Below are 15,047 nucleotides of genomic sequence, written 5' to 3' on the forward strand. Positions count from 1 at the left end.
AATCAATCAGTCACAAAAACAAAACAAAAAAGTCAGAAAGACAAAAATGCAAAATAAACAGCAAAAGCAGACAGACCGCAAAACAGAAGCATGGCACGCAAAATGGAGCACGTTTGGCTTCTGAAAAATGTTCGCAAACCAGAACACTTGTGGCTTAGCCCACCGCCTTCCATAACCAGTCTTCAGCTTCCTTGCCTATAGCGGGGGGGGGGGGGATTAGTTTCGGTCACTAACGACTGGAATCGAGCTGTGTGGCTGCTTTGCTTGCAATTCCCAACCGCACTCCTTGCAAAGAGGTGGGCCGGCCATGCAATTTAAAGGAGATGGAATCCCAGCCCGCGCCCCTGCCCCGCGCAGTCCAGTCTCGAGGCGCGCCCACCTGCCCGCTGGCAGCGAAGCAGCGAGCGGGCCTCCTGCGCCGTCCGGCTGCGGCTCAGGCGCTCCTCCAACAGTGGGTGCCGGTAACGTTTCGGGAAGCGGTGCTTCGCCACAGTTGGCCGGCCTAGGAAGAGGCCCCGGTAGACCTGGGCTTCGGCTCCCTGCTGGACCATCTCCAGCCCCGCCATGGGCAGAACAGCCGCTGCCTCGGACTCGGCGCCGCCCGCGCTCCCCTCAGCCAGCACAGCCGCCATCTTGGACGCCAACGGCCGCTCTCTCCGAGGAGGAATGCGCCAGCGCCTTTCCTCGAGAATTCTTACGTACGGCGCGGGATCGGCGAGTTGGGCCGGCGGAAACAGCCGAGTCCGGAATCTGCACTTGCCGAAAACAGCCGAGACCCGAATCTGCACTTGCCGGAAACAGCCGAGACCCGAATCTGAACCTGGCAGAGCTTCGCAATCCATTTGCTTCCTAGCCTCTTGCCACCCGACTCGCCCGCCTCCCTCCCACGGCACACCAGGCAACGTCTCGCGGCACACTAGTGTGCCGCGGAACACCAGTTAGGAAACACTGATTTATACTATCCTGTTTCTGCAGTGAACTGTGGCTGGCATCTGTTTAAATGAGGTCAGATATTAATTTTTATTTATACAAATATTTATATACAGTTATGCCATTAAAAAAAATCAAAGTGGTTTACAACAATGATATCTATATGCAACAGAAATGTTATGTTTGGCACCATAGCTGACACTGCCACAATCATAGTATCTAAATCACTGGAGCCAATCAATTTTACCCTCTAAGTGAGTGACCAACCTCCAGACCACATAGCATTGCTCCTCTGGGCAACTCCTGGAGGATGCAACAGAGACAACAAAGAATGATCTCTTCACTGCTCCCTCAGCCACACATTAGTCTGAGTGTGCTCCGTCGGCAATAATCCCAAAATTTCCAGCCCTATACTTGCTTCTCAATAGGCAAAGCAGGACTGGGGGCACATGTAAGGGGAAAGTGATGGGTTTGCCAAAGGGTGATGCTGAGCCCTTCTCTCCTTGCAACAGCTCACCAGACATTTCCCCCCACTTGACTGAGAATTCCATGGTTGTCACCCAACTTCTACTGCTGCACTGGCCTCCTTCGTTTTAGAATCCACATTCACCTCCACTTATGTGGTTACAGGGAAACAAGAAGTGTGGGTTTCTTTTTGGGAATAATATCTGCAAAGCTACTTTTGGAGAGATGTGCAAGTTTCTGAATGCAGAATGAATTTGTGCATGTCCGTCATGCAAGTCCCACCAGCAGCTTGAAAATAGGAAGAGCAAGCGCCATGTGCTTTTTGTTCTCTGCAAGTGAATAGCGTCTGAAGGAGATTAATGCTCAAGAGAGTGGTGTTTATAACATGTGCCTGGAGATAGCAAATCAGAAGAATTTTCGGGGGAAAGTCCCCATGTAATTATGCAAGGAAAAGTTGAAAGTGTCGGTGGAAGAAGATTGGAAAAAATTTAAAGACTATTTACAGAAACACTGTAAACTTAATGAATGTTAGAAGGATGCTGGAATGAAGTTATATGGCTTTAGCAGAAATGTTATAAAGAATTAAGTAAAAATAGATTGTTAATGGGCCAAAGGGGGAAAAGTAAGGTTAGATTGTGTTAAGATAAATTATAGGACAAAAACTGAGAAAGATGGAAAGGATTTGCTGAAATAGCTAACTGAACTAGAATACAAAAAAGGGAGGTGTGAGGAGGTCGTTGAAACAAGTAAATGAAAGATAAGATATGGAAATATTGGATGTGTTTTTAATTGTTTCTGTTTTTGTTTCTGTTTTGTTAAGATAAATAGTGTTTTTTGTTTTTCATGTATTGTATTGTTTTGCTTTGTTTAACTTTTTTTTCTTCTTTCTGTAATCTTTAAACTCTTAATAAATATTACTTTTTTTAAAAAAAGGAAAAGTTGACAGCATTTCCCTTTCATCCAGCAAATAAAAACATCCTGGTACATACATGTAACAATTCAAAAAGTGCAACTAGAGCTAATGCTTACAAGGCCTAAATCAATTTTAAATTAACCTCAACTGGGGTCTGTTCCGCTGTAATATCCAATCTACACAAGCACTAGAATCACAAATGTTACCACTTTTCTTGTTTTCCTTTGCGGACAAGAGAATCCCATCTTTGAATATTTCCCCAGGTCAAAAACACCTTGCGTCTGCTTATGGTGTGGTTAAGAGACACGTTCTTAGCATACTTGCAAGGAATCTAGCCTTAAGGAAAATAACAATTAAGCAAAGGCTGCAACAGATATGAATCTAGCGCAGGATTCATAAAAGAGAAACGTTTTAAAAGACTCGGGAGGGGGAAGGAATCAAGTAGAGCTTTTAGTGCTTTGCTTCCTGCATGCCATAAATATTTCAGATGAACAGCAAAAGAAAGCAATAAAGATGTAGCCAGCCAATTCTAATGTGGCGCTCGCACGCTACTGCTGCATCGGTGCAGTCTACCACATTCAATTGAACATTTGCCCAGGACATGGCAGAATCCTTAACAGTAAAAATGATGACTGAATACTGTAATAAGCAGGTGCAAATAAATACTTCATCCAGGTGTGTGCCCTCTTCTCCTGAAGCTCTCCTACACTGTGCAACAAAGATATTATTTGTCCAGGGTGGTATCTCCTGCACCTTGAATCCATCTATAAGGGGGGGGGGGGAATTACCTGAACCTGAATCTGGAAACAGCAGCTGGAGGTTTTCAGAGGGGGAGTTTTGGCCTTCCAGCTCCTCAATACATTTTCCACTCCAGTGTTGTAGGCTGTTTTAATTGGTGAATTAAGGCAAAGATAAAGGTTTAGGGAACCCTGACTGTTAGGTCCAGTCGCGGACAACTCTGGGATTGCGGCGCTCATCTCGCTTTACTGGCCGAAGGAGCCAGTGTACAGCTTCCGAGTCATGTGGTCAGCATGACTAAGCCACTTCTGGCGAACCAGAGCAGCGCATGGAAACACCGTTTACCTTCCCGCTGGAGTGGTACCTATTTATCTACTTACACTTTGACATGCTTTCGAACTGCTAGGTTGACAGGAGCAGGGACCGAGCAACGGGAGCTCACCCCATCGCGGGGATTCAAACTGCCGACCTTCCGATTGGCAAGCCCTAGGCTAAGGGGTTTAGACCACAGCGCCACCTGCGTCCCTGGTGAATTAAACCCAGCTGAAATATGGGTCAGGAATCAATGCTGGGAGATGAAGCAGCCCACCAAAGCAATAGAGAAGAGGACCTCCTACTCTGCATTATGTGCCTGCCTTGCAATGGGTGCTTTCCACCAGGAGCTGGGAGTGGAGGGCTTTTGTGACTCTAGCCTTTTTCTGTCCACACTCAAAATGTCCTGTTCTTCTTGGGAGCAGTCCAACATTCTTCCCTAGTAGAAACCAATCATCTGTCTGTAACCAATCTTTCTGGTTCCAAGAGTCACATGTGGCTTCCATTCCAAGCCTCCTGGTTGAAAGCTTCCATTATAGCTCATGCTGTTCTAGAATGGCACGTGCTTCTGGTCATACTGTGCTCAAATATGGTTCCTGCCATCAGAGCTTGCCTTGTTGCAGCCTTGTGAAAAGCCATTTTGATGACTGGGAGGACCCACAGAATGGCATGGAACGCGGAAAGAGGAGGAGTTGCTGCAGGAATGGATAAATTATCACGTGCACTTTTACCACCTTGCATCAGCCAAAGTGCCTTCACTTGCAAAACAGCAGTTGTTGATTCAAGGCTGCAGACCAGGGCTTGATCTATACTGATTAAAAAAAACACTATAGGAGGGGAAAAAACTATAAAAGCCCTCAATGCAAAATCCCACTGGCAACAGTGCTATCTGCTGTCACATGTTTATAAAGCAGTTATAACAGTATAATTGACTAGTGTAGATGAGTCCCAGGTGTGAGGAACCAGAAACCTGTGACCCAAATTCAAACTGCAGCCTTCCAGACCTCTGTATGGCACATCACATGTTGGTTTCACTAGATCAGGGGTGGGAAACCTTTGGTTCTCCTGACGTGGGTGGACTCCAGCAATCAATACCTGCCCTGCCCTGCCCTGCCTACCCACAACAGTTCAGGATGATAAAAGCTGCTGTTGTTGGCATCTGTCTGTCTCAAGAGACAATGGAGTGATGTTATCACCTTCAGCATTGCTCCACTCTCACTCCAATTTATTGGCTAAAGCTTGCCGAGTGAGTGGGGAAATGCTGAATGCTACCAAGTCACATCATGGGATAGCTCAGTTGGTAGAGAACATCTCTGGCTCGTGAGTTTGAGCCCCACGCTGGGCAAAAGATTCCTGCATTGAGGGAATGGCCTAGATGTCCCTCCTGGTCCCTTCCAGCTCTACAATTCTATGATTCTATGGGTTCCTTTTACTAGTATGGTGCAGGAGGAGACTCTTGAGAGTCCCATGGACTGCAAGAAGATCAAACCTCTCCATTCTGAAGGAAATCAGCCCTGAGTGCTCACTGGAAGGACAGATCCTGAAGCTGAGGCTCCAATACTTGGCCACCTCATGAGAAGAGAAGACTCCCTGGAAAAGACCCTGATGTTGGGAACGATGGAGGGCAGAAGGGGACGACAGAGGACGAGATGGTTGGACGGTGTTCTCGAAGCTATGAACATGAGTCTGACCAAACTGCGGGAGGCAGTGGAAGACAGGAGTGCCTGGCATGCTCTGGTTCATGGGGTCACGAAGAGTCGGACACAACTAAACAACAACAACAGGGTTACAAAGTCAGTGGGAGCCATGCATCAGCCCTTCATGACATCCAGTGAAGTCCTCATTTCTCTGAAGAAAATACAGTGCATTCTCAACATATTTTTGATGGGGGATGGGAACAGCGCCAGGTTGACAGCGCACTGATCCTATCCATACATTTGGGTGGACAAAATACACTTGCTACAAAAGGTGTAGCATGATCACAAGTTACTAATGTGATAGATGTCTAGAAGCTGCACTCCCATGCCCACTTTTGGGCTCTAAGCACATGTAAATTACAGAAGCAAGCTCTGGAAAATAATAAGGAACTGCCTGATTCAGCACACCTGAAACTGCCTTCTTCATGCACAGCCTACATGGTTTCAGATGTGTGTCAATATCTGCATCTATATTTCAATACTTATCTGGGCCTCACTGAATAATAATAATTATTATTTACCTGCCCATCTGGCTGAGTCCCCCCAGCCAATCCGGGCGGCTTCCAACAAAACACTAAAATACAGGATAGATTTGTCTTTTGATATGTTGCTAAGTGAGATTAGTTATATGGAACTAGAGTCAAACCTGGGCCTACAGCTTCAAACAGATTGAAGTAGCAGAGAGCCTTCTGCACACACTAAGTATTTTTGAGAAACGTGCTTTGGTGCCATTCCTTCAAGATAATCCTGTCCATCGTAATCAGATTCCCCTTAAGTGAGTAGGATACGGGGCTATCTATCTACTTTTACCGTAGGGGCTAGCCAATGGCAAGGGAAAAGGTATTTAATGGTTTCGCCTCCTAAAATACAGTGGTTCTGCTGCTTACTTTGCATATGCAATCACAACCTTATGCAAATTTGGGGGGCAGCACATAAATACATACATACATACATACCGTATTTTTCGCTCTATAGGACGCACTTTTCCCCCTCCAAAAATTAAGGGGAAATGTGTTTGCGTCCTATGGAGCGAATGCAGGCTCCTTGGCTTCAGTGATAGCAACGCAAAGTCTCCAAAGCTCAGAGGGAGCACTCCCTCCGCGCTCCGGAGGCTTCGCGTGGCTTTCGCTGAAGCCTGGAGAGCGAGAGGGGTCGGTGCGTTGAAGCCAGGAGAGCAAGACTCTCCTGGCGTCAGCAGAGAGGGAGAGCTGCACAGCACCCCTTCAGCGAAGTGGGAGGAGAAATGGAAGGGGCTCTGTTTCTCCTGCCGCTTCGCTGAAGGGGCGCTGAGCAGAGAGAAGGAGAATTCCGCCCCTTGTTCTCCCCCTCTAAAACAAGGTGCGTCCTATGGTCAGTTGCATCCTATAGAGCGAAAAATACGGTAAATAAATATCAAGGAAGCCCCTCCATACCCTGCTTTCCATTTCTTTATTGCCTCCACTCCCCCACCACACACCCAGTGGGTCTTCCTTGCTTACAGGGCTCTGGGAGTATCCCAAGGAGCCCGCCACTTCGTGGGGGAGGGGCGCACGGTTCTGACATTGCAGAATTTTGCTTTTGCATGCGGATGCCCAGAATCAAACCCTTGTATAATTGGCGGGCCCTCTGTAGACTTGTTAGCAGAGCCATATTTGCAGTCAGGGTGGCCTACCCTTCTCCCAAGGAGACTCACTGGAGACAGTGAACAGTGAGCAGAGGGTGGTCTACACCATTTTGTTGTTGTTTTTTTTGTCCTTGGTACCTGGAATTCAATGGCTCCATTTAACTAGCATGCCTCATCCTTCCTTGATGGCACCTCTCGTGTTGCGGAAGTCGCCAAAAACGTGTGGTACTGAATCCTTTCAGGTCCATGCAATCACTTATGTCGTGGGAGGGGAGATTGTCAATAAAGATAGGTAACAGGTAATCTATTCTGCAATCAGTCAATACATATTGGGAAACTTGCAAGTCTCTTTCCTCCTCCTTGGCCACAACCTTAAATTAAAATTGGTCTCAGAGCCTCTGGGTTGCAATAGTATCAAGCCTTCTCAGATTATTAAGCAAAGTGAGATGGTCTCCCTCAGGCAAAGCGTCCAGAGGGGCAGCTGAATCCAAAGTAGATATTAATTTTGCCCCCCCTTCCTGTTGTCCTTTTTTGGGGGGGGGGCTGCCATTTTGTGTTCACCTCAGGTGCCAACATGTCTTGGGCCAGTCCTGTGGGTGAGTATCCTTTGGGATTTCTGATTCAGGTCCCCAGATGCCTTGGGCCATTTCTGCTAGGATGCGAACTGCATTGCACTCAGTACTTACTTCGGAGTAAACACATTGCAAATAAGCAGAAACCAGGCATCCAATCTTGCTGTTCGTTATTGCTCCACATATAAGGCATTGCAGGGAATCAAATTAAAAGGCAGCAACTTTGGGCCTGAGAAAATTAATCCACCTATGCACGCATACACACACACACACACACACACACACACACACAGCCTCGTTTTGGCACACACATTTGCAGCACTGAGTGTACCTGCTCTATATTAAAACCAAGATAATGAGATAGCAAGGTATAAAAATGTGATTTACGTCATGCGCTTCTGTAGTAGGCCAGTTACAGCCCAACATTACATAGCATCCATTTGTTAGGAGTCAGAAAAAACAATGCTCATTGCATGAACTTGTTTTTTTTTTGGGGGGGGGGAGGACAGGTGAAATCTAGGAGGAAAAACAACCCATCCCTTAAATGCGGTGTGGGGGGGTGGAGAGAATGCGTGACCCCTCCCTTCCTTCTCAGCCCCTCTCCACCCAGCTCAGCCGTGCCCCTTACCTGATTTGGGATAGGTAACAATCCAGACATCATTGTCCCTGACGGGGAAATTGGCGATTTCTTCCATCTTCCCCCTGCAGAAAGGGGGCAGGCGCACCCCATTGTACTCGAAGTATTTGCTCTCAAACTCGCCGGGCGTGCTGGGGGTCTCGCACTCGCTCTCCGCCATCCTCGCTCCTCCCTGCAGCCCAGCCGAGGCCAAGGCGCATCAAGGATGCTCCGGGCGCCCCGCGCTCCCTGCCCACCTCTCTCTCTCTCTCTCTCGCCCCCGAAGCGGGCACGCCCGAGGAGGAAGCCCGGCTGAGCCCTGCAGGCTGGGGAGAAGGGCAGGCGGGAGGGGGCCGAGAGAGAGAGAGAGAGAGAGAGACCGGCCTTCAGCGAATGGGCTATGGAGGTGGTGATGTAATGCAGGACCGCTCACTAGGCAGGCAAGAATGGATCCTGCAACAACAAGACGGAGAGGCGAGCCTGCTCGGGGATTAACCCTCTGCCTGCCTCGCAGCTCTCAGGGTGCCACTATTCTGCAAACTCCCCCTTTCCTCTTTTGAAGGTTGGAAATACCTGTTTTTATTTATACTTATCAAAAGATATACAAAAGGTCATACCCAGGACAATGTCTCTTTCTGGAATGCACCAGATTAAAGGAAATACTTTAAAAATCTAATCTAAGGGGGAACAGGAGCAAAAAGAAGAAGAGAAGAAGAAAAGAGAAAGAAAGAGAAGAGAATAGAAAAAGACTTCTGGTCCTCTCTCAGTTGAATATAGTATTCACTCATTAACATCCAGTGATTCCATTTTCTACAAGCCAATATTTGTTCAGTCTTCAAATCCAAATAATTTGCAAACTTCCCAAAATGTTATAAGAAACTGGCGCAACCATTGTTCCCATTAAATTGGGGGGCGTGTGCCATTTCTTACAAATCCAAGATTGTATGCTCCTTGGGGCAGAACCTTTCTCTTTCCCCCTAGTCGCACCCCCCACTGTTTAGTTTGGGGAGTGTTTTGATGTTGCATGCATATGCATAGAATCCTAAACTGAACCCGGAATCCGGTTTTCTTGCATTGGTTTGCAAAGTGCCGCCACGTAACAAAAAATGGTGCGCAATAAAACTGCTACAGTATTTGCAAAGCTAAGCAGGGTGTGGTATGGTTTCAAATTGGATGGGCATGTGGAAAATGTGTGTTCAAATTCCTGTATTAGGTAAAAGTAAATAGATAAGGGACCCCTGGATGGTTAAGTCCAGTCAAAGGCAACTATGGGGTGTGGTGCTCATCTCGCTTCAGGCCGAGGGAGCCGGCGTTTGTCCACAGAAAAGCTTTCCAAGTCATGTGGCCAGCAGGACTCAACTGCTTCTGGTGCAACAGAACATCATGAAGAGAGTGCACAGAAATGCTGTTTACCTTCCCACCAGAGCGGTACCTGTTTATCTACTTGCACTGGTTTGCTTTTGAACTGCTAGGTTGGCAGAAACTGGGACAGAGCAACGGGAGCTCACACTGTTGCGCAGATTCAAACTGCTAACCTTCCAATCAGCATGCCTAAGAGGCTTTTCTGCATTAAAAGGGGTTGGACTAGATGACCCTCGGGGTCCTTCCAATCCAACAAATTATGATAAATTTAGGTTTGCAGAATTGAATCTCCACATGGGTCTGGTACAGATCTCTGTCTGGAAGCCTGGAGAGCCGCTGCCTGTCAAAGCTGGATTTAAGGTGGTGAGGGGGTTCCTCTGCACAGCTTGCCCAGCTGAGGGGGTACAAAATGCTAATACTAAAAAAAAAAATTTAAACCCCTATATTTATACAGGTACCTACTGAGAAGATCCATTAAAAAAGCAACTGTACTAAAAGGTGTCATTGTGAAAACAAATATTTGGGGTGGGTGGGTGTGCCAATTTTTGTTCTCTCTCAGGGCACCATATTACCAAATCTGTGCCCGTTGTCAGATCCAGCTATTATGTAATGAATAGCAAAGTCTGCTCCTCCTTGGTCTATTCATCAATAGCCACAACTTCATGTGGCACAAAATAGTGCTAGAAATTTCGCAAGTGCTTTCCACTGTCTTTTGTGAAGCCTACTTCGGGCAAAATGGAATCAGATTTGCACATGTGGACAAAGAGTTTGCCACTGGCTCCAAAGTGCTTTTTAGTGTTCTGGGTAAACAGGGTCATAGTGGAATCTTACTAGGCCCCGATTTGAGACTTACTCTGTGTACACAGCATCGTTTAGTCTGGTTCCAGGATGCTCACACTGCTGGTGTTTAAAGCCAAGAACACATGATGTTAGCCACAATCCTGAACTATCCTCAAACCAGCTTCTGCTGAATTTAAAAATGTAAGTCACTCTTAAGCTGAGGTGTATACATCTGAGATAGCTGTTGCAAATACAGTGGTACCTCTGGATGCGAACGGGATCCTTTCTGGAGCCCCGTTCGCATCCTGAAGCGAACACAACCCACAACTGCGGGTCTGCGCATGCGCGGGTTGTGATTCGCTGCTTCCGGGCATGTGTGTGATGTCATTTTGAGTGTCTGCGCATGTGTGAGCGGCAAAACCCAGAAGTAATGCGCTCTGTTACTTCCGGGTCACCACAGAGCATAACCTGAAAACGCTCAACCTGAAGCACATTTAACCCGAGGTATGACTATACACAGGTGCCAACTCCTGTACGGATGACAGCTTCCTTTAATAGGAGTTCAGTGAGGAGAAAACATTTCCTGTAATGCATATTGGGAGAAGACACAATCCCATCCTCTCTCTGGTGTGTCCAGCAACGTAGCAAAAAAAGCAACATTGAGGAAAAAGCTGCTCCTTTCTAAATGTGTGTTTTATATTCCCCACCTGATGACCAAACACCTTCAGGTAATAGGTCACCATGTTCTACTACACAATCAGCTTCCTCTTTAAAAACAAATCTGCTTTAATAGATCTATCTCTGGTATCTCACTGAAAGGGCTCATTTGGACAGAACTTATTAAACTATTAGGCATTAAGCTTTTATTCTAATTGGTGGCGTTCACTTTTGTGTAATGATTATAAATCAATTATATATGTGTTTTATTTGTTATTCCAGTGCATTAAAAAGAGCATTTCTGACTTTGAATGCATCTGCATAAATTCTGTATCTTATCATACTGAAAACGTACACATCTTTCTGGTTTATGATTTGCTGTATGTGAGCTACTGCACTCCCAGCCTTTTTAGGCACAAATTATAGCCTGTGTACTGCTTGCGGGGGGTGGGTCCATGTTGGGATGCAGACATACTATTATAGAATATCTTCTAAGGGCTCAACCTTGTTTTATAAAGGGTTCCTTCCAGCAAGCAAGGTTCAGGTTAGTTCAAATACGGTGTGTTGCCATGACGACTTATGAATGTTTACCCTTATTGCATACAGTATTTCTCAGGCTCATTTTAAAGTGTTCAGAACATTGTATACCTCAGCAATACTTGGAACAGGCCTGTCTTGTAAGGTAGGTCAGTATAGTAATTTAATTCACTGAAATTGTAAATGCTTAGATTACTATGTGTTTAAAATTGGTTGGTAACTGAATTCTAGTAGTTCTCATGAGATTGGCTAACATTGGTCACATGGGAGATATCTAGTGAAGGAGAGACTCTTTTATGTGAAGCAAGATGACTGTGTTTTAGAATCCACTGTGAATACTGCTAAGTTGAATAGAGTGTTGGAATGTTGCTTCTCTGCTGGGAAGAAAGAGAGCAAAGCGGCAGGAGAAGGTGAAAGTGGAAGTCTCTCCTAGGACCTGCAAGGCATGGGCTAATTGAGATACAGAAGGCTGCAAAGAGCAGAAAATACATCTGTTTGGAAGTTAGAAGAAGAGACTGTAAGTCCATGCTTGCGGAAGCATGTGGCTTTAAATACTATGTTTTAATTCATCTATAAGTTTCTGCAAGTAAACTTTTTTTTGAATGTTAAAGTCTGGACATTGCTTGAATTTCCAAAGAAGAGTATCAGTCATATATACATAATCTGAGCTTCTTAGCTGCATTTTCGCTACCCTGACTTCCACGAGTACATCTATCTCTTGAACTGCAGAATGGGGTGGAGGAATGAGGCTAATAATAGCTTGGCCTTGCACCATCTAATGTGTCCATCGCTGCCACTGGGTTGAATGATGGACTTCTTGCCTCACAGCTCACTCTCTTCGCTACTAGACTACCCTCAGGGAATAATTTCGACACTGACTTGTCTGTGGAATGAGCTAGTCATTGACCACAGAATCACTGGGCGTTTCTGGGAATTCTGAGCACACACAGCATCTGCATGAGGAAAGTGTGATGTCTGGATGGTTGGCATACTATTGTATGAGAATGGAAGGTAGCTGTAGAATGTGCTGCAAACTCCCCTGTGTTTCAAAGGAAATTTGGTCATAGTGGAAAAGCGATATTTTTGGCTGTTTGTCTGCCCTGACTGATTTTTCTTATCACAAGTTGATAAGTTATGAGAAGCTCCAAAGTGGCTGAGGAAACCCAGCCAGATGGATGGGGTACAAATAAATTAATAAATAATAATAATAATAATAATAATAATAATAATAATTCATAGGAACAAAGCCCCGAATGCCAATGAACTCATACCCTCTAAGTGTCCCTATTTTCCGGGGATAGTCCTGGAATTACCGAAACTGTCCCCATTTCTGATTTGATCCTGGAATGTCCCAGTTATCCATTTTCCTCCCCTCTGCATCTCAAAGAACAGTTAAAACTGGTGGGTGTAGGTGCAAGAACGGAGCCCTTTTAATACTAAAAATAAAATTCCTGCACCAAATGGAGGAACTGGTGAAACTGGCATACAAATCCCTTCCTATAATTTTCAAGGGAAATGTCATAAGACAAATAAGTAAAGATAAGGGCAAGCTAAAGAGGCAAGAGGCTAACTAAACAACCACAAGAGTGGCCAAGAAGCTAAAACAGGAGATTTTTCCTGCAGAGAAAAAGACCTGGGCCAAGCTGACCAGAGGAAGAGCAGATCTGGAGGTCTGAGGGTGGATCCAAGGTCCACAGATCACTCTTCATAGAAGGTGGTCAGCAGAGGTCAGACAGAGACAGAACCATGAGATGGAGACAGATACTGAAATGGATCTACAGCTTCTGCCTGCAGAAGAAGTAGCCCTTCATCCTCCCTTATTGCTGCCACTGGAACTATAATCACCCCACCGCCACTTCCAGAGACAGATGCAGGCAGAAGTTGCAGATCCATTCTAGATCCATTCCAGCCTTTTATTCTGCCTGCAGCTCTTTCTGTCAGCTTCCATTGATCCTCTGTTTGTTTGTTCTTTTTAACATTAGGGTGTTCCTGGTACCTGGTCAGTGCTTCTTATGAGTAAACAGACGCTCCCACTTCCTTTTAAGTCTTTCAGACCAATTTCCCTTCACGTGCTGAAAAGACTGAAGAGGAAGTGGGGACATCTGTTTACTCATGAGAAGCACATAATGGGCAACAGTTGTCATTGTCACACGGTGCAAGTTGAGTAATATTTCCATGAGTAAGAATCTTCACAAGAATCTTTCAAAATACAGCCACTTGCAGAAATGGAAGAAAATGACATAGATCTGGAAAGACAAGTTTTGCTACTTAGGTTGTAAACATATTTCATTGGTGAGGAAGTATGCTAAATGCTTCAGTTGAGATTCCTGCATTGCAATTCTATGATTCAGCCCTTCAGGTGTTGCTAGACTCCAGCTCCCATCATTCTTGACTGCCGGTCATGCTGTGATCAAACAGGTGGGGCTTACCTGGGCCCCCCATATTTTATTCAAGTTGGCACTGCTGGGGAGCAAGATCTCTTTGCGTGTTAATGCTGTGAGTCCTTCCATCTTTTGCTCAGCTGAGGTCTAATCCACCTATGAGGCAAGGTGAGGTGACCACCTTGGAGATATGAGAGCCATTTTCAAGGGCTCTCAAGGGCTGTCATATTGGAGAGGGAACAAGCTTGTTTTCTCCTGCTCTGGAGGGTAGGAATCGAACCAATGACATCAAGTTACAAGAAAGAAGATTCCAACTAAACATCAGGAATAGCTTTCTGACAGAAATAGCTGTTTGACAGCTCTTTGGAGGTTTTTAAGCAGAGGTTGGATGGCCATCTACCATGGATGCTTTAGCTGAGATTCCTGCATTGCAGGGGGTTGGACTAGATGACCCTTGGGGTCCCTTCCATTTCCATAATTCTATGACCACTTCAGATGGCAGGATTCACAGGAGCAGCAGATCCAGCCTCCAAGGAATGCAGAGCATGTGGATCTTTATTCCCTGCTTGTTTCTGATGTATATTTTCTGTCCTCCCTTGTTTCTGATGTAGAGCTTCACTCACCCCTTCTTCCCTGGGGAGGGCACCATTTTGTGGTTCACCTCAGGTGCCAAAATGTCTTGGGCCGGCCCTGGCTCAGCCTCGATAGATGTGTAAATAAAACTATATATCATCAACACCATTGTCTCCAGTGATCTTCATTCAAAAGAAACAAAAGCTGAGACATGTCTTGGCACCCCTGAAGTCACTCGCCACTCAGAGATTTGGGTATGAATAACAATATTGCGGTGTTGTCATTTCCCATTCCCTTTTATTAGTAAGGCAGCAAAATTAAATCAGCTCTTCCAACTGACCCCTGCCAATTATATGACTGTATGACAGTCCAATGCATATTTGCTCAGGAACAAGCTTCAGTAAGCATAGTAGAACTTACAACAAACATGTGTAGGACCATGATTTTTTTCTTTAAAAAATGTTTAGGGGTACTCTCATTTTCCTACGCATATTGTAATATTGCCCCTCAATGAGGCCAAACTTAGATTCACAAAATGTTTAGGGGTATGCGTACCCCTGCATCCCCCCAGGAAAAAAGCACTGCGTAGGACCAAGGTCTAATTAACTGAATGACCAATAAAGCAATTAATACTTTCTACCCTACAGGATACAGAAATGTCACTCACTTGTCATTAATAGCAACTTTCATTGCAACAGCTGAACCAGCTCCAGTTGTGATCTATTATTTTGCTGGGCATTTGTTGCTTTTGAACCACACCTATTTAAAAGTCATTGGTTTTTTCCTGCAATTGCTGTAAGTCCTGCTTATTCACAGCAATTGGTTAAACCCTGGACAGGACTATATTGAGAGCCAATACTGTATGTGGCTGTGTGTTGCAAAACATTGCTTCTTTTGTTCCAGAGCTCATC

General features: G+C 45.5%; 1 protein-coding gene across 2 annotated transcripts in view; it reads right to left on the bottom strand.

Annotated features, from left to right (window-relative positions):
• Positions 1-8,309, bottom strand: part of SULT4A1 (sulfotransferase family 4A member 1) — a 28,886-nt gene extending 20,577 nt beyond the window's left edge. For both annotated transcript variants that reach the window (XR_014168579.1, XM_081912247.1), the window contains exon 1: positions 7,859-8,309. Coding sequence is in view for 1 of the 2 variants with exons in the window: in XM_081912247.1 (XP_081768373.1) it covers positions 7,859-8,027 (169 nt within the window). In the remaining variant the exon portion in view is untranslated. The remainder of the gene's footprint in view (positions 1-7,858) is intronic.
• Positions 8,310-15,047: the final 6,738 nt, after the last annotated feature.

This window comes from Podarcis melisellensis (genome assembly GCF_964234715.1).
Source record: "Podarcis melisellensis genome assembly, chromosome: 5".
Lineage (NCBI taxonomy): Eukaryota > Metazoa > Chordata > Lepidosauria > Squamata > Lacertidae > Podarcis > Podarcis melisellensis.